The sequence below is a fragment of the Malurus melanocephalus genome, unplaced genomic scaffold, assembly GCF_030028575.1.
Source record: "Malurus melanocephalus ecotype Western Australia unplaced genomic scaffold, MMel_1.1 scaffold_237, whole genome shotgun sequence".
NCBI lineage: Eukaryota > Metazoa > Chordata > Aves > Passeriformes > Maluridae > Malurus > Malurus melanocephalus.
In genome coordinates, this window is record NW_026623469.1 from 466,793 (window position 1) to 487,670 (window position 20,878).

The following is a 20,878-nucleotide window of genomic DNA, read 5'->3' on the forward strand; positions in this document are numbered from 1 at the left end:
CCTCATGGCCGGTCTCCAAGGACACTTTGCACGGGCGGCCCTGAGCATCCTTGCGCTCGGCGAGCTGGCTCTCGGGCAGGAAGCTCTCCTGGGCCGTGCAGTACCAGCCCTCGTAGGAGCCCTTGTAGAGCACCCCGCCATCGCGGAGGGCCCCCCAGAAATGCCTCACAGCTCGCTGGTGCCGCGGCTCGCTGGTRCGAGTGAAGTCGGTGTAGGCGACGCCGGCCTGGGTCAGGGCCTGGCGGAAGAGCCCCGAGACCCGCTCGCAGAGCTCCGGGGGCGACGTCCCCGCCGCGGCCGCGGCCTGTTGAATCTTCAGCCCGTGCTCATCGGTCCCTGAAACGGAGACAGACCGCGGGGCCGTAGGGAGAGGCCGCAGCCCACAGCCCCGCGGGGACACAGGGGCCTCGGGACCAAGCTGGACACACGGGGAAGGGGGTCAGTCCCGGGGAGGAGGGTCAGCCCCGCGAGAAGGGGTCACCCTGGATAAGGGGGCTCGGAGCGGGGGTGTCGCTAACCCGTGCAGAGCCGGACCGGGCTGGCGGTGCGCAGGCGGCGGTGGCGGAGCAGCGCGTCGGCCAGCAGCGCCGAGTACAGGTGCCCGATATGCGGCGGCCCGTTCACGTAGAAGATGGGGGTGGAGAGCAGGAGGCGGCGGTCGGATCCGGTGGCGGCGGCGCGGCAGAGCGGGCGCGGGAGGCGGCGGGGCGACCGCCACATGGCGGCGGCGGCGGCGGCACCATCGAGGCGGCGGCGCGGAGCGGCCCCCGGAAGCGGCGAGAGGCGCGTGCGCGGCGGGGCCGGGCCGGGCCGGGCCGGCGGGGCCGCGACAGAGACACCGGCGACATGTTCTGCTGCCGCGCGGCCCTGGTGCGCGCCCTGCGCCCTCCACCGCGGGGACGCGCCCACGCGGGTCAGTGTCGTGCGCGGGTCCTGGGGCCGGGCCGGGGCCGGGGGTGGCGGAGGACCGGGGGACCGGGCGCCATTCCCGCCGCCGCCGCGGCTGCATCCCGCGCGCGGATCGAAACGCTCCGTCCCGCGGTCCGGGGCTGGCACAGGCCCGGCGCCCCCGCCCCAGGGCCGGGTCCCGGCCGGGAGCGCTGTTTGCCGGGGACACCGGGCCGGGCGGTCATTSCCTGTGAGCGGCGCGGGCACGGCCCTGCCCGGAGCGCTGCGGGAGGAGGCGCGGGGCAGCGGAGGGGCGGCTGCTCCGGGAAGGGGAGGGAAAACAGTGGGACAGCCTGAGATACGCGGAGCTGTTTGGGACCTTGGTCGCCTTTCTCGTGGTGGTTTTTATCACAAATAAGTGCCCTGAGGCGGAGGTGAGGCGGGTTCAGCACTCGCCGGGCGGGGAGCAGGTGGAGGTGTCCGCTTGGGCATGGGGATGGAGAGAGCCCAAACCTCTCCCGGGAGCATCGGCCATGCTGGCAAYGGTGCTCGGAGTAGTCCCCGCCACGGCTCCATTTAGGGATGAATTGGGGCGGCCGCAGGCCGTGATTTGATGACAGAAATAAAGCGCTGTGCAGTGGCTCAGCCRGGGGGGCTCCTTGTGCAGCTTGCGCGGCGGGAGGTGCCTGCACCTGGATCTGCTCATTTCCATTGGGRATGCCCTTTTTGCTAGCAGAACCCCATTCCTGGTGGTGGTTTACCACGGTGGAATTTGCTGTGTGAGCAGAGGGAGTTTGGTGCCGGTGTAACCATGCCTACTGCCTGCCCTGGCCAGATTACCTCAGCCTCTGCTTGCTTGTGCCGGAGCCAGGTGCATCCTCGAACAGGAGAGGCCTGGAGAAGGTGTAGGAACCACCAGTACACATCTCTGTGCYCGCCCAGCCTTGTGTGGCTGGAGGCTCCAGCTGCAGGCAGTCCTTCCAGCTGCCTAAAGATACTCATGCTATCAATTAGCTCTKTTACCCCTTGATCTTATAGATTTTGGTATCCACTGCTGCCCACTGCGGTTTAGTATCCAGAGCACACTGTTGTGACTCAGGATAATTCCCCGCAGTTGCTCAGATGTGGTGCTGGGTTTTCCAAACCAGGAATTTGAGTTCAGCACTGACTTACTCTCTAAATTTTCAGACTTACCTTTGTATTGACAGTGTTTTTGTGTTGTTTTCTCCAATAAATTGTGTTCCTTAGGCACGTTGTTGCAACACTGGAATGTGTCCCCAGACCTGCAGCWGAGCAGACAAGTGGCTAGCACAGGCGTGCCTGGGGGAAAGGGCAGTAATTCGGTTTTTGTCCTTATTGTGAGCTTGTCCACCTTAGGAGCAGGTGCCTATGTAAGTAGAAAGGTGGTTCCTGGGAAGAAGCCGTAATCCATCTCTCCTGTCGAGCATCTGCTATATTCCAGCTCTCTGCTCAGCTTTTGATCTCTGTAGCTTTAACTCTGTTTCCTCCTTCAGCCTTCAGAAAACTTCAAGGGGAGCTAAATGGAAATTAACTTCTTATGATTACTTGGGTTTTAACTGTAATTTCAGTTACCTTTTAARCTTTTTTGCCTTAAAGGCATTCTTGAGTTTTTTTTGTTATGACCAACCACAGCTCTATATGTTGTCTTGTACAGGAGTTATTATTAAAGCAAATAATTTGTTGCCAAATTTCAGTTCAGAACATTTGTTTAACTTGTGTAAGAATACCAAATCAACCCCTAAATGGTGAACATTTATATCCTACTTGAAAAGGATAAAGGTTTTCAGCCTGACTTAAAGAGTAAATGACATTTCTAGAGAACTGAAGAGTATCAGCATGCCTGGGAGTGGATAGATCCCAAATTTACATCACACAAATCTTTGTTTCCAAGCTCTTTTTCTTGGAGGATCATCTTCATTAAAAGTTCCAAATTCTGATTTTCTCCTAAGGAAGCTCCTGGAAAGAGGAAAATAATTCAAAACAGTGCATGGAAGAAAAATACTTTCCTATTTACATTAAATTTAATTCTTTCCTGTATCCTGCTGCTTTTTTTTTGCAGACAAGGTAGCTGAAATTACAAAGCATACTGCTTTTCCCAAGACCTATTTAATCAAGAATTCTTCCTAATATTCAGCTCTTTCCCTCTTCTCTTCCATTGCCTGTCTTCACCTGCAGTTTTGCAATGCCATCAGCTAAGGTGCCCTTCTAGATCCCTGACGTCTTCAGGTGTTCCTGGCAAAGCTGGCAGCAACCTCTTGTTATACTTAATAGTGGGAGGAACAGTCACTGGGACAGGAGCTTATGTAAGATGCTTCACTAAATGTGTTTGTTGGGTGGGAGGGTGGAGGGGGGCACCTGTCTGTACCTCCCACCCTGTTACCCTTCACTTCCAGCCCTCTTTGTGCTCGCTGGCCTCAGTTATTTCATTTTCAAGGGACATTGCCAAACAACTCAAGGTTACAAATTGGATGTTGCCAAGCAGTGCAGTTCTTATTGGCAAAACCTGCCTTAGAATTAATCTTTCCACGTTAAGTAAATCTAAACCCAAACTGGCTATCTTGGGTTTGTGATCATGTAAGGGCACAAATTATTAATTGATGCATCTCTCCTGATATCAGTAATGTTGGCGTGCAGAAAAGGAAACAATAACTGATTATAAGCGTGCAAGAGGGAAGAAAACTTGTCCAAGCTGATCATTTCCTCAGGGAAGAGCACTGAAACATCACCCGTGTCCTGGCAAAGTGTAATTCAGTTTCTGACTAGAAATAAGTTGACACTGTCCCATTGGAAATATTTATCCTCAAGGCCTGATCTGATGTTTTGCCTGTGCATAATAGTGTTTCTTCGTATGGGATCAGGTTTAATTTGCTGTATGCTGCCCTTTGGACTTGCTTAAACTCTTCCTGGTTCTGCTTGTAAAGGCAAAGGTGGATTGTTAACCTTGATTTTTCTGTCTTTGAGCAAAAGGCATTAAAAATACCTTTGTCCTAATTCTTCTCAACTCTGACAAGTTCTTGTTTTCTAATATTTCTGGCATTTCTCCAGTTCCCTGGACAGGCTTTTGTCCCATGCTCTTTTTTTCTGCCTGGCATTAAATTCCTCCATTCTTGTTTGATACTATTTGCTATAAAACACCAACTTGTGAGGATTGGCAAATGAAATTTGATGTCATGCACATGATAGAGATTATTAGCAMAGCTGGGTTTTGCTTTAAAGAAAGGTTTGCTTTCCTCTTTTTTTTTTTGTCCTTGGGGAAAAATACTGGACTCTGACCTGCTCCCAACACTCCCATTGTCTTCAGCTCCTGTCCRTTACCAGTTTTTCTTGGAAGTTTACATGACGTAAAAGATGTTCTCTCCTTGTCTGTACCATTAAATTGTACATGCAGACTCTGCTTTTGCTGTATCCTGAGTTTCACAGTCATATAACCAGGTCAGCATTCAGCTGGAAGAGATTCCATGTCCAAGGGCCATTCCCTGCAGCAGCCCCACTCCTGTGGCTGGAGGCACTGCTCATGTCAGTGCCACCACCGTGCCTGTATCACTTGGCCTAGAGAAATCCACTCAGCTTGTTGGCTCTGCCCAGCTKCTCTGGGCTTTGGAAGCTGGGGGATGCTTTTTCTTTGGATTTGTCTTCCATTTCTGCAGCCTTGTGTCATGTCATGACCCAGCTTGCACATGGTCTTGGGGCTGGTTTGGCTGCATTTCCTTCATTGGTTCTCCTTGGAACAGGTGTGCAGCCAAACACCTCCAAGAAAGTTCATTGCTTCTGGGAAGAAGCCASACATGCAAAGCTCATCACACGAGGTGGAGCAGGTCATTTTCGGAGCACATTCTCAATGGGCACCTTGTCCAGGGAGCTGTATTTTGCCCCATGTGTTGTCATTGGCTTTTCCAGCACGTGTRGTGGGCAAAAGCCTGTCGGGTAGCAGCAGGGTGGTGCCTTGGTGCTGCAAGGTAAATGTCTCATGTGTGTCTCCAGGTGTACAAAACACTGAAGGACAACAAAGAGCGATTCATCAGCCGGGTCTCGACGGTAACCACGCGATCCCAAGATGATGAGTCCTCTCCCTCCGGTGGGTACCAGCCTGCCACTTGTGGGGCTGCCTGTGTTCTTCATGATCTTGAGGCCTCCAGAACAAATGGAACAGAGTCCCTCTGGAATCACAGATATGCCCTCACAGCATTGTCACCTCTCAGTGTGTGCCATTGTTTTTGAATTCCTATTCAAGGCCAGGTTGGRCAGGGCTTTGAGTAACCTGGCCTAGTGGAAGGTGTCCCTACCCAAGGCAGGGGYGTGGAACTGGATGAGCTTTAAGGTCYCTCCCACCCCAACCCATTCTGGGATTCTATGATTCTGTGACTTCCCAGCACAGAAGATGATGCTGGCTCCATGACCCAGAACAAGCTGTTTTACAGAACATCCTGAGGATGAARCAGGATGTCTCCTGCGGCTGATTTCTGTCATTTGCTCCTTCAGTGATAATCAGAGAAAGGAGTGAGCCCTGCTTCTGGCCTTTACCTTTGTACAGTCTGGCAAGGACAATGTGATTGCAGAGGGCCTCTTTCCCTGKCTAGTGGAGTGCCTGTTCATCCTGGAGTCAGCCCTGAACTGCRGCTCCCAAACTGCAGCCTGTGTTTCACTGAATTAAGCCATGTCTTTCTTCCCTTTTGGGTGCTACACCTCGGGGCACAGCAGGTGAGTTGTGGTGCTGATACTGAGCTGCCTGGTTTGTCCCTGCCTGCAGATTATCAGTGTGTTGCTCAGCAACAGGACTTGCCCGTGGGAGGAGGTGCCTTCTGCAGGAACTTAGAAGTTGTCTCTTTAAACAGTATTGCAGTAAAATGTGCCTTGGCCTTTTGGAGAACTTCCCTTCTTCCCTTTCTTGTAAACTGTTCACTGTTTGGCCAGTGCAGAGTTTTGGGCTTGCTTAGAAAAACAAGTTTGCTGAAATCTGATTGATTCTTGCAGGAAGCAGTTTTTGGGGAAGCAGCAGCAGGGTTCTAGGGAAGGGTACTGGGGCAGAAGKTATTTGGAGGACAATTTCCAAATGAAGTCTGGATGTGGAAGGCCTCTGGTGACATACTCGGTGTCCTGGGGCTGGGCTGCTTGCCTGTATTTRCAGTAAGTTGTCCCATCTGTCACCCACAGCTCCGGGCTCTCATCCCAAAGTCCCATCCCACGTCCCTTTCCTGCTCATTGGTGGAGGAACTGCTGCTTTTGCTGCTGCCAGATCCATCCGGGCGCGCGACCCCGGAGCCCGGGTAAGAGCTGTCCTGCTCCAGAGCCTCTGTGTGTGCTCCCATTTGCCTGCTGTCGCTCCAGCTGATGTGTTTGTTTCCTGGCCAATTAAAGGTGCTGATTGTGTCCGAAGACCCTGCCCTGCCCTACATGCGCCCACCTCTTTCCAAAGAGCTGTGGTTTTCTGATGATCCCAATGTGACACAGACTCTGCGTTTCAAGCAGTGGAATGGCAAGGAGAGGAGGTATGTAGCACTTCAGGTGACTGGGCAAAGGGGGGTGTTTAGTGACAAGGTGGCAATGACCAAACTGTTCTTAGCAGAGAACCACCAGCCAGTGCAGCACTGAAGGGCAGGGAAAGGTGTGCCGGTGCTGGCAAGTGAGGAGTAATTGAGGAATTCTGCTTCCCACCAAGTTCGCTCAGTACTCAATATTTGAACTTAGCTGTGATTCCCCTAAGACATGTCCCACCATGGGCAGGAGTCCTGTGAAATTAGTTAATAAAYGTGAAGCTACACAGGTTAGAGCAGAGGTCCAGGGACACAGGATCRCACTTGATTTTTGTGACTTCTGTGATTAAGGCTTACTTGGTGGTTGGACTCGATCTTTTCCAGCCTGACCAGTTCTGTGATTCTGTGATCCAAACCCTCAAACTTCAGTATTAGTTGAACTTTGAATTAATGTGAAGACGTTAATTCTTAAAAATAGATAAATAATTCTGGAGGTTGTTATGGGTGCACAGAGTTGTCTTTGTCTYGTTGGAGTTGTTGAATACCTGGATCTCTGGTATTTCAGAGGAACCTGTTTGATAATGGAGTTTCTCTCAGTATCTATTTCCAGCCGCCGTCATTCTATGTGCCTGTCCAGGACCTGCCTTTTGTGGAAAACGGTGGGGTGGCAGTTCTGCCTGGCAAGAAGGTGGGTACAACACTGGCTGTTGTTCCTACAGCTCTTCCTGAATAGAACTTGTAGCCTAAGCTGGTACTGAACCACTGGAGYTGGAGGGGAAGTTGGCTGGGAAGGGTATTTGTATAAGTTTGGGAAGAGTGTGATGGAGCAGAGATTATGCTAATCTTTAGTGAAGTTTGAAATGGGGAAGCCAAGATAAATAGCAGTGAGCTGAGGGAAGATAGTGAGGAAGAGACAAGGATAAGTTTGGAGTYTGGGCATGGGACAAAAATACATAGAGCTTAGAGACAGGGTATGACAATTGGGAACTGGGCTGTGTGGGCTGGAGGGTGAGGTGAGGAGAGCAGAGATCAAGGTAGTGGGTGATGAGGTGCAGAAGCAGCAAGAAAGTGGAGAAATTGATGGTGAGCCTTCTAATATATTTATATTCTCAGCTTTTTGTATGTTGCTATGATAAATGTCAGTGATTCCTCTTCCTGCTGAGCTGTGTGGTGTCTGAGCCCATTTCAGACTCAGACCCGGGGAAGATCAACTTGAGCTATGATGACTCCCAAAGTTGTCTCAATTTCCACTTCCAGTACTCTCACTTCCCCACTCTGCCCCCACCCTAAACTTAAAGATGGGAGAATGTTAATTCCAAGTTTGCATCTCTGATTAGTAGTCCATGAAGTGGAGAGCTYGAGCTCAGCTGGATTCATCTTGCAGGTTGTGCACATGGATGTCAGAGGGAACACGGTGAAGCTCAGTGATGGGACCCAGATATCTTATGACAAATGTCTCATTGCCACTGGTAAGTTGTTGGGTTTTTTCTCTTGTTCCTCGTCTTGTGCTAGGATTTTTATTTTAGTGACATTTAGCTAGAGATAAATTCTAGCTAAATAGCTATGGGTCCAGGCTGGGAGAGCTGGAGGAGTCCAGCCTGGAAAAGAGAAGGCTTTGGGGAGATCTTAAAGCCTTCGAGTTCCTAAATAGGCTCCAAGAGAGCTGGAGAGGGACTTTGGACAAGGGCCTGGAGTGACAAGTCAACGGGGAATGGCTTCCCACTGCCAGAGGACAGGGTTAGATGGGATATTGGGAATGAATTCTTTCCGGTGAGAGGGTGGAAGCCCTCAGGTTTCCCACAGAAGCCGTGGCTGTCCCATCTGTGGAAGTGTCCAAGGTTGGGTTGGATGGAGCCTGGGACAGTGGAAGGTGTTCCTGCCCATGACAGGGGTGGCACTGGATGGGCTTTAAGGTCCCTTTGAACCCAAACCATTCCATGAGTCTGTGGTTCTGTTTGAGAAGAAATTTCTGCAGTAGGTGTTAAACATGATGTGGAGCAGTCACATCAGGGCAGTTATGCAGACAGCTGTGCTGGGTTTTTCACCTGCCTTGCATCATCAGCTTTTATGGGACATTCAGAGTTTTGCCCTGTGAAGACTGGGAGGAAGGAAAAAGTGACTTCCCTAAAAACTCAGTAGAGGAACTCCTGTACAGGGTGGCCTCTTCAAAACCTGCCTGAGGCWGCAGTAAGCAGAACCAGCAGCTTTTGCTCGGGCAGCGGACTGCTCCAGCATCTGGAGTTCTGGGGCTCTTCAAGTGGCAGTRGATGTCTTTAGGGTGTGGCTGTTGGGTCATCTGCTGCTCACACAGGTCTTCCATGGTAAAAAAMCCACAGCAGCAGGGATACTGGGATGTTCCCTAATGGAACAGTTTGGGGAGCACAGTTGAGATGAGACAGCTTTGCACTGTGTGGATAGCCAGTGCCATCCATGGTGTCATTGGTGTTTCTTCTCTCCTCCTTGTGTCCAGGGGGATCCCCAAGGAACCTGCCTGCCATCGAAAGAGCAGGAAAAGATGTGCAGAAAAGGTTGACGCTGTTCCGAAAGGTAAACTCCAGGTGCTGCCAGACTGTGGTGAGGCTGAATACACCAGAGCCACTTAGCACTATTTTCAATTTTTAAACTCTTCTGCTTTGGGTCAGGACGGTCTTGCTTTGGCACTCTTCCCTCAGCTGGTGCCCAGGAATGCATTGGCTGCTTATTCCTTTTCCCAGGCAGGAAGCCAGGGTAGAGTCTACTCAACCATTCACCTGCTTGCCTCAGCCTGAGAGCTGTAATAGTGCCTGGGATTAGGGTGTTTAGGTATTTTTTTTTAAGTTTCCCTCCTGTGTGGCTTTGCTGCACCTTCCAAAGTGAATAAAAGCCATTGARCATGGCAGAAATCTTCAGAATTTGCTGCAGAGTTGCTTTTTTATTTTTGGCAAGCTCCCCTCTTCTTGAAAATGTGGGATTTGGAAGGAGCATGCAGCCTTCTCTATAGTCTAGTTCAGGGAGTGGATTGGGAATGAGAAGGCATTTAGGAGTCTTCTATTCTGTGCTGGACCTCCCCTGAGGTGTGGTCTGCTCAGTGGGGAAGGGAGGGATGGATGATGTGAGCTGTGGCATCCTTGTACTGGATGTGCTGGGGGACATTTGAATTTRTAAGTTTTATTGTAGTTGCCCTCGAAATATAGGGGAAAATGCAGACATTTGAGATTTCCCGGGCAGGGAAAAGCTTGCACAGACATAAGGAATCCAGGGAGGATTTTCTATGCAACAGGCAAACMGGAGGAAGGAGCAACACATCTCCTTTTCCAAGCTGGGGAGAGAGTCCCYCTTACTTCAAAGGGAGAAATTGGAGACAAATGCTTTCTGTTGCCATTCCTGTTASAGAGGATTGGAAATGGGGGTAAATGTTCTTTCAGATCGAGGACTTCCAAAGGCTGGAGAAGATTTCAAGGGAAGTCAARTCCATCACAATTATTGGTGGTGGTTTCCTTGGCAGTGAGCTGGCCTGTGCTCTGGGAAGGAGAGGTGAGTGTGTGTCCTCAGCTGTGGCAGACACTGAGTGCCAGCAGCTTTGCTGAAAATATCTTTTCAGTCCCCAACTGCTCAGTTTTTGCTCAGAGTCTGTGTTTGCTTGAAGGAAACAACACATGTGTGTTTTGTTGGCATGTGGCTGAGGTTTTCCCAGTTTCTCCCTCGTTAGCTGCCCATCAGCCCCTGACCACAGAAGTGGGAGCTCTGCAGGTCAGCGTGAGCWGCAAAGTCATTCCACCCTCTGAAAAGTCACATTTGTTCTCTCTGCTCAAAGCCACCTTCAAACTATGATTTTCTACGTTGGAACTGGATGATCTTTATGGTCCCTTCCAACCCAAAGCATTCCATAATTCTGTGATTTCAAAGAGGKGGTGAACAGCTGGATCCTGTCAGTGTGTAATAATGCTTTGTGGTAATTTTTATTTGCCAAAATACCCAGCACTTTCCCTAAAACTCTTGTGATCTGGAGTTTTCAGGTATATGTGAAACAGTGGCCAGTCGCTTTGTGACTCCTTGGGAGTCAAAACTCCCAGATTTGGAAACTTCTGTCAAGCTCCCTGTGTAAAGTAAAGCATGTGTATCTCAGCTTCTGCTGCTCTTCATCCTGCTGCTTCGTTCTTCCCTTCCAGCACGAACCCGAGGCCTGGAGGTGATCCAGCTGTTTCCAGAGAATGGCAACATGGGCAGAGTTCTGCCCGAATACCTGAGCAACTGGACCACAGAGAAAGTCAGAAGAGGTGAAGCTGCTGAGTGGGYTTGGGCTGGTGGCTGCTAGGCAGCTGCTCCTGGGGACATCCAGCTCCGTTCTGTCCCTGGAGCCTCAGAAAGGCTGGGCCCTGCAAAGTGGCCCAGGTGCAGCACACAGGAAATTGCAGTTCAGGCAGCTTGGGCAGCACAGTGCTGCCATGAATCCCTGGCTTCTTGGCAGTTCCTCTGGGAAGGCTCAGCAAACAGGCTTTTCTTCCCTGTGGCTGTTTTCCTGGAATGATCCCTGTGCCCATGCACACAACTGGGCCAATCCAGGTGCTACAGTGCTCAGCTGATAAAGTCACTAAGATCCAAGACACMTTTTTCCATTTTCTGCATTAAGTGCACAACAGTCCTGTGCATTGGGAAATGGATAGGGAGAGGGGGAGGAGGAGGAGGAATGTCATTGGAGTGTGGATTGTGGGGCCTGACAACCCACAGGTCTGAGTTACTTTCATKTTTGGAAGCTGCTTTGTTGGACCTCTGGATCTGGCTGTGACAGCAATAATTGAGTGTCCTTAGTTCCTGAACATCTGTTTTTGGGAATTCCTTTGGATGTGGCTTTGTCATCACATGAGACATACTTTGGATTTTCATTTAAGCAGCTTTGAGACTTTTTAGCTGGKTTTCTCCTCGTGCTTCCCCCAGAGCTGCACTGGTTCATGCAGCAAAGCTTGGGTGGGCTCTGTCTTAGTTGCGCACCAAGCACTTGCTGCAGGTGGGATCTGCCCGGCCCTGAACAGGCAGTGAGGTGTCCTGTGCTCATTTCCAGAGGGAGTCAAGGTCTTGCCCAATGCCGTGGTCAAATCCGTCTCTGTCTCTGGCAACCGGCTGGTGATTAAACTGAAGGACGGCCGCAAGGTAAATGGAAAAGCAGGGAGAGGGTAACATTTGCAGGGGCATGGAGAGAATTAGCATCCTAATTATGCATTCCCAAACAGGTGGAGACGGATCACATTGTGGCTGCAGTAGGGCTGGAGCCCAACGTGGAACTGGCCAAGTCGGCAGGGCTGGAGGTGGACTCGGACTTCGGGGGGTTCCGGGTGAATGCGGAGCTACAGGCRCGCTCCAACATCTGGGTGGTGAGTGTGGGCACAGCCTCCCTGTGCCACTGCTGCTGTGGGACACACGGAGTTACTCGGTCGGGTGAGGGCAATGGGGTGAGAAGGAGCGAGGAAGGAGAGCGAGGAGAGCGAGTGTAGCGCAGGCCCAGAGCCCGGGCGGGCACTGCAGCCGCCTCGTTGCCGTGGTAACCACAGCGAGTTTGGAATATTTATGCTGTGTAAGAGGAGTTGGGGTAACCTAAAGATAGCCTGGATCACTTGCTTGCATAAGAGTCCCTTGGTGGGCGTTGAGACTTTGATTCCTCTAGAAAACGTACCTCATGCTGGCTTATTTCTCCAAAGATTGGTGAAAAATGCTGAGAAACTGGGAGTTGTAGCTCAGGGAGTGAGATAAGGTAATGGTGGTGTTTGGRGTTTGTCAGAAAAACTCACTTCCTTGTTCCACTTGTTCTCTTCCCRATGTTCTTTTGTTTGGGCACTAATGGAAGCTTTCCCTGTCTCGGTGCTCATGCGATGGTTCTCTCCAAGGCAGGGGACGCTGCCTGCTTTTATGACATCAAACTGGGCCGAAGGCGTGTGGAGCACCACGATCACGCCGTGGTGAGCGGGAGACTGGCTGGAGAAAACATGACAGGAGCTGCAAARCCCTACTGGCACCAGTCCATGTTCTGGTAATGGTCCCTTTGTCCTTGGGGGTTCCTTGTTCAGCCGTGTTGCAGGAGCTTGGACAAGATACACCTTAGGAAGTGTCTGTTCCCTAAGAGGAGTGAAACTACCTCAGCAAACACCTACTACAGCTTCATGCTCCTAAAGCTTAGGGTGGGGGAGGTGTTTGAGCATTCACTGCTCTGCCCTCACCTCCATGAAGTGTTTTTCCTTCCTGCAGATCGCAGTTTCTCCCTGAATGAGTCCCATTCCGCAGAGCAAGGAGCAATACAGAGCAGCCCTTTCCTCAGAGCAGACCAATTTACAAGTTGAATTTAGCAACAGCTTTTCTGTTATGATTATCTGAAATACCCCAGCCCAATCTGTGGGTCTCAGTGTTGCACTTTGTTGAACTGATGCTTTAGTAGTAAAGCATTGCTGCATCCAGGTGTACCTGAAAGGTTGTTTTCCAGAGAGAGGTACCAAGAAAGTGGGCAATTTTGCTATATTCTCCTGAAGTTGTTTTTGAAACAAAATGAATGAAAACAGAACAATGAAATAAAAAAAAAGCCCCACAAAAAATTAAATCCCAAAGGCTGTTAGCTAAGCCAAATAAAAGATCCCAAATCCTGTTAGTTAACATAATTTTAAAGATAGGTAAAAGAGTTTTCTCAGGGAAATCCCCTGAGTAGTTATTTATGACCCGCTGTCATTTACCCAAACTCTTGGTCTGTCCTGCCTGGACTTGGAGCCCAGAGCATTTCTCTCACTTCACTTTTAAACAAGAAACAGAGCCACAGAACCCTTGAAGTTGGGAAAAAACTTCAGAGGTCATCAAGTACAGCCAAGGACACGGAGACATCCATTTCCCAGGGGTGCTTTCCCTCRGGATGCTCTCAGCCATGAGCAGATGCAGGTGAAGGAGGGCTGTGAGTTACAGCCCCATGTTTGCTGGCAGGTGTCACACTTTGCCAGCCCTCACAGACTGACACTTCCTTCCTCCGTGCTATAAAGCTGGGAGATAACAGAGATTCCTCATGCATTTTGTCAGCATGCTAAGGAACCAGATCCTCTTGGAGAGGTTGTGTGGAGACCTCACAGCATCTTCTAATTCAGGAAGCCCTGAAGGGGCTGCAAGGAAGCCAGAAAAGGACTTTTCATCAGGAACTGGAGTGACAGGACAAGGGGGAATAGCTCCAAACTGACAGAGGAGAAATTTAGGTTCAATATATGGAAGAAGTCCTTCCTGGTGACGGTGGGGAGGCCCTGGCACAGGGTGCCCAGAGAAGCTGTGGCTGCCCATGGATCCCTGGCAGTGTCCCAGGCCAGGCTGGACATTGGGGCTTGGAACAGCCTGGACAATGGAAGGTGTCCCTGCCCATGGTAGAAGAGTAGAATGAGATGGGTTTTGAGGTCCCTTTCAAGCCAAATCATTCCATGATCCCTCCTGAGCTCCAGCTGATCACAGCTGGTGTGTTAGTGGTGTTCCGTGCAGTAACCCCAGTCTGTGCTGGAGGATTTTGGCTGGGAAGGTCATGTTGTACATAGATCCAAACTGGTTTGTGATGCATCTGCTTCCTCAGCATCCTGGGAAGCACTTCAGACACCTGGTACCAAACCACAGCTGCTTTGTCTGCTGTCAGCACTCCAGTTCAGATCCGGGTGCCCAGTTCAAGGAGGTGTTAGGGCAAGTGTTCCTCTCTTTAGTCTTTTTTAAGTGCTCTCTGAAATATGCACTGAATAATTGGCCATGCTGCCAAGCCTGGTGTAGGTAACAGCACTGCCTGAAGCTGGGAAGCCTCCAGCTGCCTCCCAGGGAGCAGGCCTGAAGGATTTCAGAGTTTTGGTCAGTGAACTGATTTTTCTGAAGCTCATGGCCATGAGCTTGTCGTGTCTTGATGCCTTGTTCCACCTCTGTGTGCAGAGGAGACACCATGTGTGTCAGTCTCTGGCAGTCAGCCTGTGTCCACCACTGCCCACTCCATGCTGGAGTAAGGAATGAAGGATGGATGGATGGATGGATGGATGGATGGATGGATGGATGGATGGATGGATGGATGGATGGATGGATGGATGGATGGATGGATGGATGGAATTGCCTTGATTGGTCTCACTAATGCTACAAATGACTTTATTCTCACTTTGTTCCTAGGAGTGATCTGGGCCCCAACGTGGGGTACGAAGCCATCGGCCTCGTGGACAGCAGTTTGCCCACAGTGGGAGTGTTCGCCAAGGCGACACCCAAGGACACACCAAAAAGTGCAACAGAACAGTCAGGTAGGGAGAGGGGAGCTCCTGCACATGCTGGTGTGGGGGCCACAGAGTCACCCTGACCTCTGAGAGAACAAGGACACGGCAGTCTGCTGTCTCCCTTCTAGACCAAGCTTTAAAGGCTGGCTTTGATATTAAAATGTGGTTAAAACATAACATTCTTCCAAGAAGAGACCAGGGAACTCCTCTACTGACATGCAGACTTTGCCAGTGAAGTTTGATCTCCTCCATGGCAATAAAATGATCAGTTTAGGACAACAGAGAGACTCTGGATCCAAGCAAGTTTATTTTGTATCCAATGCCTGGAGGAAGCAGACTGTGCTGTCATTTGCATTTGGGGGTGGAAATTGGGAATTGCCAGTGTTGTACTCTATGTTGGGATTCCTTCATCCTTGTGTTAATGAAACCTAACTTTTGAGAGATGCAACTCAAAGGGAACACCTCAGGTTCCTGCAAAACATGCTCTTGAGTCTGCTCCCATCGTCACATGTCCTGCACTGGGTGTGTGACACCTGCTRTCTCTGCCTTAGGGACTGGAATTCGATCTGAGAGTGAAACGGAAGCAGAAGCCTCAGAAGTTCAGATCTCTCAAAGCTCTTCACCAACGCCTCAAGTCCCAAAGCAAGGAGAAGATTACGGCAAAGGTGTCATTTTCTACCTCAGGGATAAAGTTGTGGTGGGAATCGTGTTGTGGAACATCTTCAACAGGATGCCCATTGCTCGGAAGGTCAGTGCAGGGCGGGAATGATGGACAGGGGAGTTTGCTGGTGCAGGGCTTTCCTTCTGGAAAAATCAATCTGCCAGTTCAAAGTGAGGATAAATAAAGGCAGATGCTCTGTSTGGTGCAGAGCTCAGCAGTATCCACTGGGAGCCCTGCCCTGTTCCTGGTGAATTAGGGGAGCTGTCCCTGTGCATTTTTGCACGATTGTGCAAAATTTTTATAAAAATKACTCGAATCAGGTGTGTGCTCCAAGCCTTGCCTTGGCAAGCTGAAATTCCAGTAAGTACAGGCCAGAATCTCAGTGACAGTGCAGGAGTTAAATGCCCCATCTTAGTGCTGCTTTGTCCCATGTCCAAGTGTCTGACAGTTTCAAATGTCACCATCCCAGGAACAGCYACCATGGAAGGCCGGAGCAGCCCTGAGCAGGTGCTTGGTGAGGAGGTGCTTCCCCACCCCTGGTCTGTCCTGCACCTCCCAGGTCAGCTGAGCCAGTTGCAGGTCAGGTTTTAACACCCTTGAAGAATTTCAGTTGTTTAAACTGGGAGTGATTYCACACTACCTGCCCCAGATGATCTGTCCTATGTACTATTCATGGTGCAAGTTTTTGTTGGTGTCTTATCTAAAGATACAGTTGGAACATGCTGCTTCTGCCGTCTTGGTGGAAAGGAGATCCTTCTGTCCTTCGTTCTCTTAGCAGCCYTTACTCTAAATACATGGTCTCTTCATCTTTCCTAAAAGTTGCAGGTTGGAGCCAGGTAATCTGGCTTCAAATCAGTGCTAGGCTCACCTTTGCAGAGCTGAATCACTTCTTAAAACACTTGTTCTCCCTGGCTGTAAAGGGAAACCCAGAAACAAATCCCACAGGGACAGGAGGTTGGTTTTCCTGCTGTTCCTGTAGACAGGTGATGGTACATTTAAGATTCCCATGTGAATTTGGGTGTAGAAAGTGTTATCGTGTTGTGGCTGTCTCAGTCTGGTGCTTCAAAGAGGATCCAAAGAGTTCCTGGAATTGGCTGTGACAGTCCTGCTACACGGGCTTTTTAGGGGATGTGCAGGACTTAAWGTGTTCTCCTTCCTCCAGATCATCAAAGACGGGGAGGAGCATGAGGACCTCAATGAAGTCGCAAAGCTCTTCAACATCCATGAAGACTGAACTTGGATTCAGCGGGAACACAGCACAGGGAGCAGGCTGCTGGCTGTGTGCACCCCTTCACCTCGGACAGCTTCCTGGGAGCACTTGGGAATATTCCACTCACCTGAGCCCGGTGTTGGCACCAATAAARTCAGATTGTGCTAGTCACCTGCTTCTTCCTGAACCACTGCCTAGCTGGTGAGGGGAGTGTGCTGCCCACTGGGATCAGTGCCCTTGCATCAACCTTGGAGAAGCCTGCAGCACTCCCTCTCTCCTTGCAGGAATTTCCACTGGGGAGCAGGCAGGCCTGCAGGCTCTCTGTTGTGCAGCCCCTTCCATGTCTCCGGTGCTCCAGCTGTGGCTGCGCTGGCCTCGCTCCACAGTGCCTGTGTCTGGCTGCACCAGGGCAGGCTCAGCCTGCACCCTGTGTCCCCACGGGCTGGCCTTGCCCACAAGGCAAAGTTTGGAGAGCCTGCTGGGAAAGCTGCTGCCATTGGGGTCCTTCCCAGGCGCCACATCCAACACCCTGGAGTGTCTCCCTCAGCGGGTGATGACCCCAGTATGGTCAAATTGGCAGGGCCAGTGTCTGTGCACAGGCTACCTGAGTGAGGGAATGCAGGTGTGACAAGAGCTGGCACCARATGCCATTTGGGCTCTGAGGGCAGGGCTGGGAAGGGCAGGGACAGAGCTGCACTGGCCTAGAGAGTGGCCACCTGGTGACACCTACATCCCACAAGAGCCCCRGCACACCTGGAGGAGCCCAAAAGCTGTGGAGGCCTGAACGAAACATTCCACCACCTCCTGGGTGGTGTAAGCACSGAGGAGGTGCTGCTGTTCTGCTGTCTGGGCTGCAGCAGGGAATCCCCACAAACTCCTGCATGGTGCCAGGAGCAGCCCAGAGGGACATGCTAAGAGCAGGGCTGGCCCAGGCTGGGGCTGCTCAAACAGGGCAGAGGTGCTGCCCCATGCCCAGTTCCACCTGAGTCCATCTGGTTCCAGGCATGGGCATTTCCATGGTGTCTGGTGGTCTGCCCCTGGCTGGATGCCAGGTACCCACCAAAGCCACTCCATCACTCCCATCCAACCACTGTATAGGGGAGAGAAAATGAAATGAAAAGTTCACAAGTGAAGGAGGGGGAAAAGTCGCTCACCAATCACCTGTCAAAGCAGACGAGACTTAGGGAAATCAATTACCAATCAAAATCAGGACAAGATGATGAGAAGTAAAACAAATTTTAAAAACACTTCCCCCTCTCCTTCCTGGGCTCTCCATCCTCCCATTGTCACAGGGGAGCAGGGAATGAGGGCTGTGGATGTTGTTTCTGTCCCTGCTCAGGGAGAGGGGTCAGAGTCCTTCCCCTGCTCCAGCATGGGTTCCCTCCCATGGGTGACAATTCTCCGTGAACTTCTCCAGYGTGAGTCTTTCTTAYGGACTACAGTTAAATCTTGTATCCCTGAGCTGTCACCTCCATTTCTACTGGGCTCAGCCTTGGCCAGCAGTGGGTCCATCCTGGAGCCAGTGGCGTTGGCTCTGCTGGACATGGGGCAAAATTCTGGCAGCCTCTCACAGAAACACCCCCTGTAGCCCCTGTGCTCTGAAAATGTGGCCATGCAAACCCAACACTGCCAGCACAGCTGGCAACTGCCATGGGTGATGAGGTGCCTCATGGTACCCTTGGGCCATTGTGACACTGGGGCTTACAACACCAAGGGGCCATTGTTACACTGCAGGGCCACATCCCRCCCGTGGGGTATTTAGAGAGGCCCCCTGGTACCCACTCAAGCAGAACACCTTGCTCAGGAAGCAGCAGCTTCCCAGGACACCTGTGGAAAAGGGGCCATGGAGAAGCAGAACCCTAATCCCCAGAGCCTCAAGGATGGACACCAGCTGAAAGATGGAGGGGGAGGCCTGTGGGAGGATRGCATCAGGCATAGCAGCACTCTGCCCAGGCAGCTGCCTCCATCCCACACCCCTCCCTCCTCCCACCCACAGCTGCGGCAGYGGCAGGGCAGCCAGAGCCGGTTCCTGCACCGACTGACAGTGCCCTGCAGCCCCTTGAGCTCCAGGGGCACCGGGAACCGCTTCAGCCTGGACGAGGGGGAGCAGGGACAAGGGCCACAGGGATGCAGGTCCCGTCCTCGTGGTTCCTCGCAGCCGGATGTGTTGACTAGCAGAGCCGCAGCCCATGGCCAGCACCGAGCCGTGAGGAGCTGCTGGGCCTGCAGGAGCCTGGTGGGGCTGCAAGCGGTGAGGGCCGAGCACTGATGGCCGGAGGAGGCTGCCCCTGTGCTGCAGCGCTGCTGTCCTGGCACCTCCTGCACACCTGCCCCGGCAGCTGCTGCTGGAGGAAGCCAGGCAACCTCTGCAAATCCCCCAATCTCCTTCTAGGCCTCCATGAAGAAACCAGCTCCAGACCCACAGAGAGAGGCCTCGCACCGTGTCGAGCAGGAAACCCAGACTGAAATCTGGGCACAAGAGGCGGGTTCAGCTGCCCAATATGCCGAGCAGGCGACACAGACAGAGATTGTGGCAGACAAGGAGAAAAATTCAGCTGCTCCCCTCATGACTAACCAGAGGAAAAATACTCTAACACAAAAGAATTCAGCTTCTCTTCAACTCACTGACCAGGAGAGACAGAACAAGRCCCACAGGCCTGCCCTCTCCACAGGCATGGATGCCCTGGCTCACCAGCAGCAGCTGTCCCTGTTGCATGGGGCACCTTGGCGCTCCTGCAAAGSTGGACAGCCCAAGGAGGTGCCTCACACTGCCAGGGCCCTGTGGGATCCCAGGGACTGCCACTGCTCCAAGTGGGCACAGTGTCCTAAGCGCAGAACACCAGAGAGGTGGGGATGGACAGCGCTGCCACCCTTCTCCTGGCCATGGCTCATTGAGATGAGTCAGATTTAATAAAAGATTTAATTTCTCTAATCGTGCCCACCTGTGCCTGGTCCATGAGGAGAAAGATGGCTGGAGATGAGGCCAATGCAGAGAGGGAGAGCCCCTGGCCCTCTCAGGCGTCAGGTGCTCCAGCTCCTCTGGTTCAGATCCCGGGGCTGGTGCTGATGGTTAGCCCTCAGCTGAACCCTGCCCACCCTCTCCTGCTTCCGAGTGAACATTTCAGATCCTAAGTTTGGTGAGTTTTCCCTAAAGCTGCTTCCCCCTGGGTTCATGAGGAACCTTCCCATGATGTTGGGGGGGGGGGGGGTAGCAGCACCTACATGAGCCCCTCTCCCCTCTCTTTTTAAGATCCACCTTTACTGCTCCTCTACCACTTCAGGGAGTTCCTCCTTGGTGGTGTGTGGCCAAGGCTTTCCTCCTAGTCCTGCCACCAGGGCATTCCTGCTGCCTTTTCCAAGAAAAAAAATAATAAAATTGCAGCATTGCCCTGAGCTCCCTCTGCTCCCACAGGGGTGAATGAAGCCAGCCAGGGACCAGCTGCCTCACAGACAGGCTGGTGGGTACTGGGACCAGACAGGGCTACCCTGACACCTGTGTTTGGGCACAGCTGGGCTTGGCTGCAGAGCTCCCAGCACCAGGGTCAGGCAGGAAGCTGGGAGGAGCAGTGGAGTCTCCCCGTTTTTCCAGCTGTGCAGAGACATGAGCTCTGCAGGTCCCACAGGCCACACAGCTTCCCCTCTCCCTTTGCTGAGCCCAGGCTCAGGCTGACATGCACGGAAATCTGCCTGGACACGGAAAAAAAGGCAGGAGCCAGGGAGCCTGATGCAGGTTTTTTCTGTACATCAGTGTTTTTGACACCACAGCCTGTTGCTGCATATAATAAAACAGAAATCAGAAAGAGCAACCAGAATACACACCCAAAGGCAAAAAACCCTCGGCTTAAAGAAGGTGCTGCCAGGCCCCCGGGGAAAGGCTGGCAGCGGGGTTCCAAGGGGGGACACGCCTGCCCTGGCTGGGGAGAAACACAACACAAAGAAAAAACGAACCAACAAAAAAACCCACCCAAGGCTCCCGCTGCMGAGTGGGGAGAGCTAGAAATCCCCCGATTGTCCCGACCTCAGTCCTGTTAGCACCTGTACAATAAAACTGTACCGGCCCCGAGGCAGAGCAGCCCRCCCGCACTCGCTCCCGCACCAAGAGCTGCTCCCGGGACACCGGCGGGGTGCGGGGAGCGGGGCGAGGAGGGGGCTGCTGCCCTGGCGACAAAGCCTGGGGCGGGGTACAAGCTGCCGAAGCGAGGGGTGCGCTGGGGGCCGCGGGCTGCGCCTGCCCGGGCGGCGGCCGCCGGGAACAGGGAGCACGAATGAGATGGAGGAAGGTGCCCGGGAGAGGATGCGGCAGGGGAGCTGGCTCCCGACTGTGGCTGAGCACTGGTAGCAGGAGCCAGCTCCAAAGCCGAGGGAAGGGGCTGTCCCCTAGCTTGTGGCCAGGGAGGGACTG

The 20,878-nt window shown here is 52.3% G+C and overlaps 1 protein-coding gene across 2 annotated transcripts; it reads left to right on the forward strand.

Moving 5' to 3' along the window:
• Positions 1 to 591: 591 nt before the first annotated feature.
• On the forward strand, positions 592 to 16,664 carry AIFM1 (apoptosis inducing factor mitochondria associated 1). Of its 2 annotated transcripts, XM_057375068.1 has the most exons (16): positions 592 to 913; positions 2,137 to 2,279; positions 4,891 to 4,984; positions 6,061 to 6,173; positions 6,265 to 6,395; positions 6,978 to 7,068; positions 7,765 to 7,849; positions 8,851 to 8,927; positions 9,785 to 9,893; positions 10,529 to 10,636; positions 11,419 to 11,507; positions 11,588 to 11,728; positions 12,239 to 12,381; positions 14,508 to 14,632; positions 15,157 to 15,353; positions 16,429 to 16,664. In XM_057375068.1, exons 1-16 carry the CDS (start codon positions 607 to 609, stop codon positions 16,498 to 16,500), a joined length of 2,025 nt encoding a protein of 674 aa, XP_057231051.1. In that variant the 5' UTR covers positions 592 to 606; the 3' UTR covers positions 16,501 to 16,664. The 2 variants fall into 2 exon arrangements, with proteins under 2 accessions (XP_057231051.1, XP_057231052.1); XM_057375069.1 differs by lacking the exon at positions 2,137 to 2,279 and having other exon boundaries at positions 617 to 913.
• The last annotated feature ends 4,214 nt before the right edge of the window (positions 16,665 to 20,878 follow it).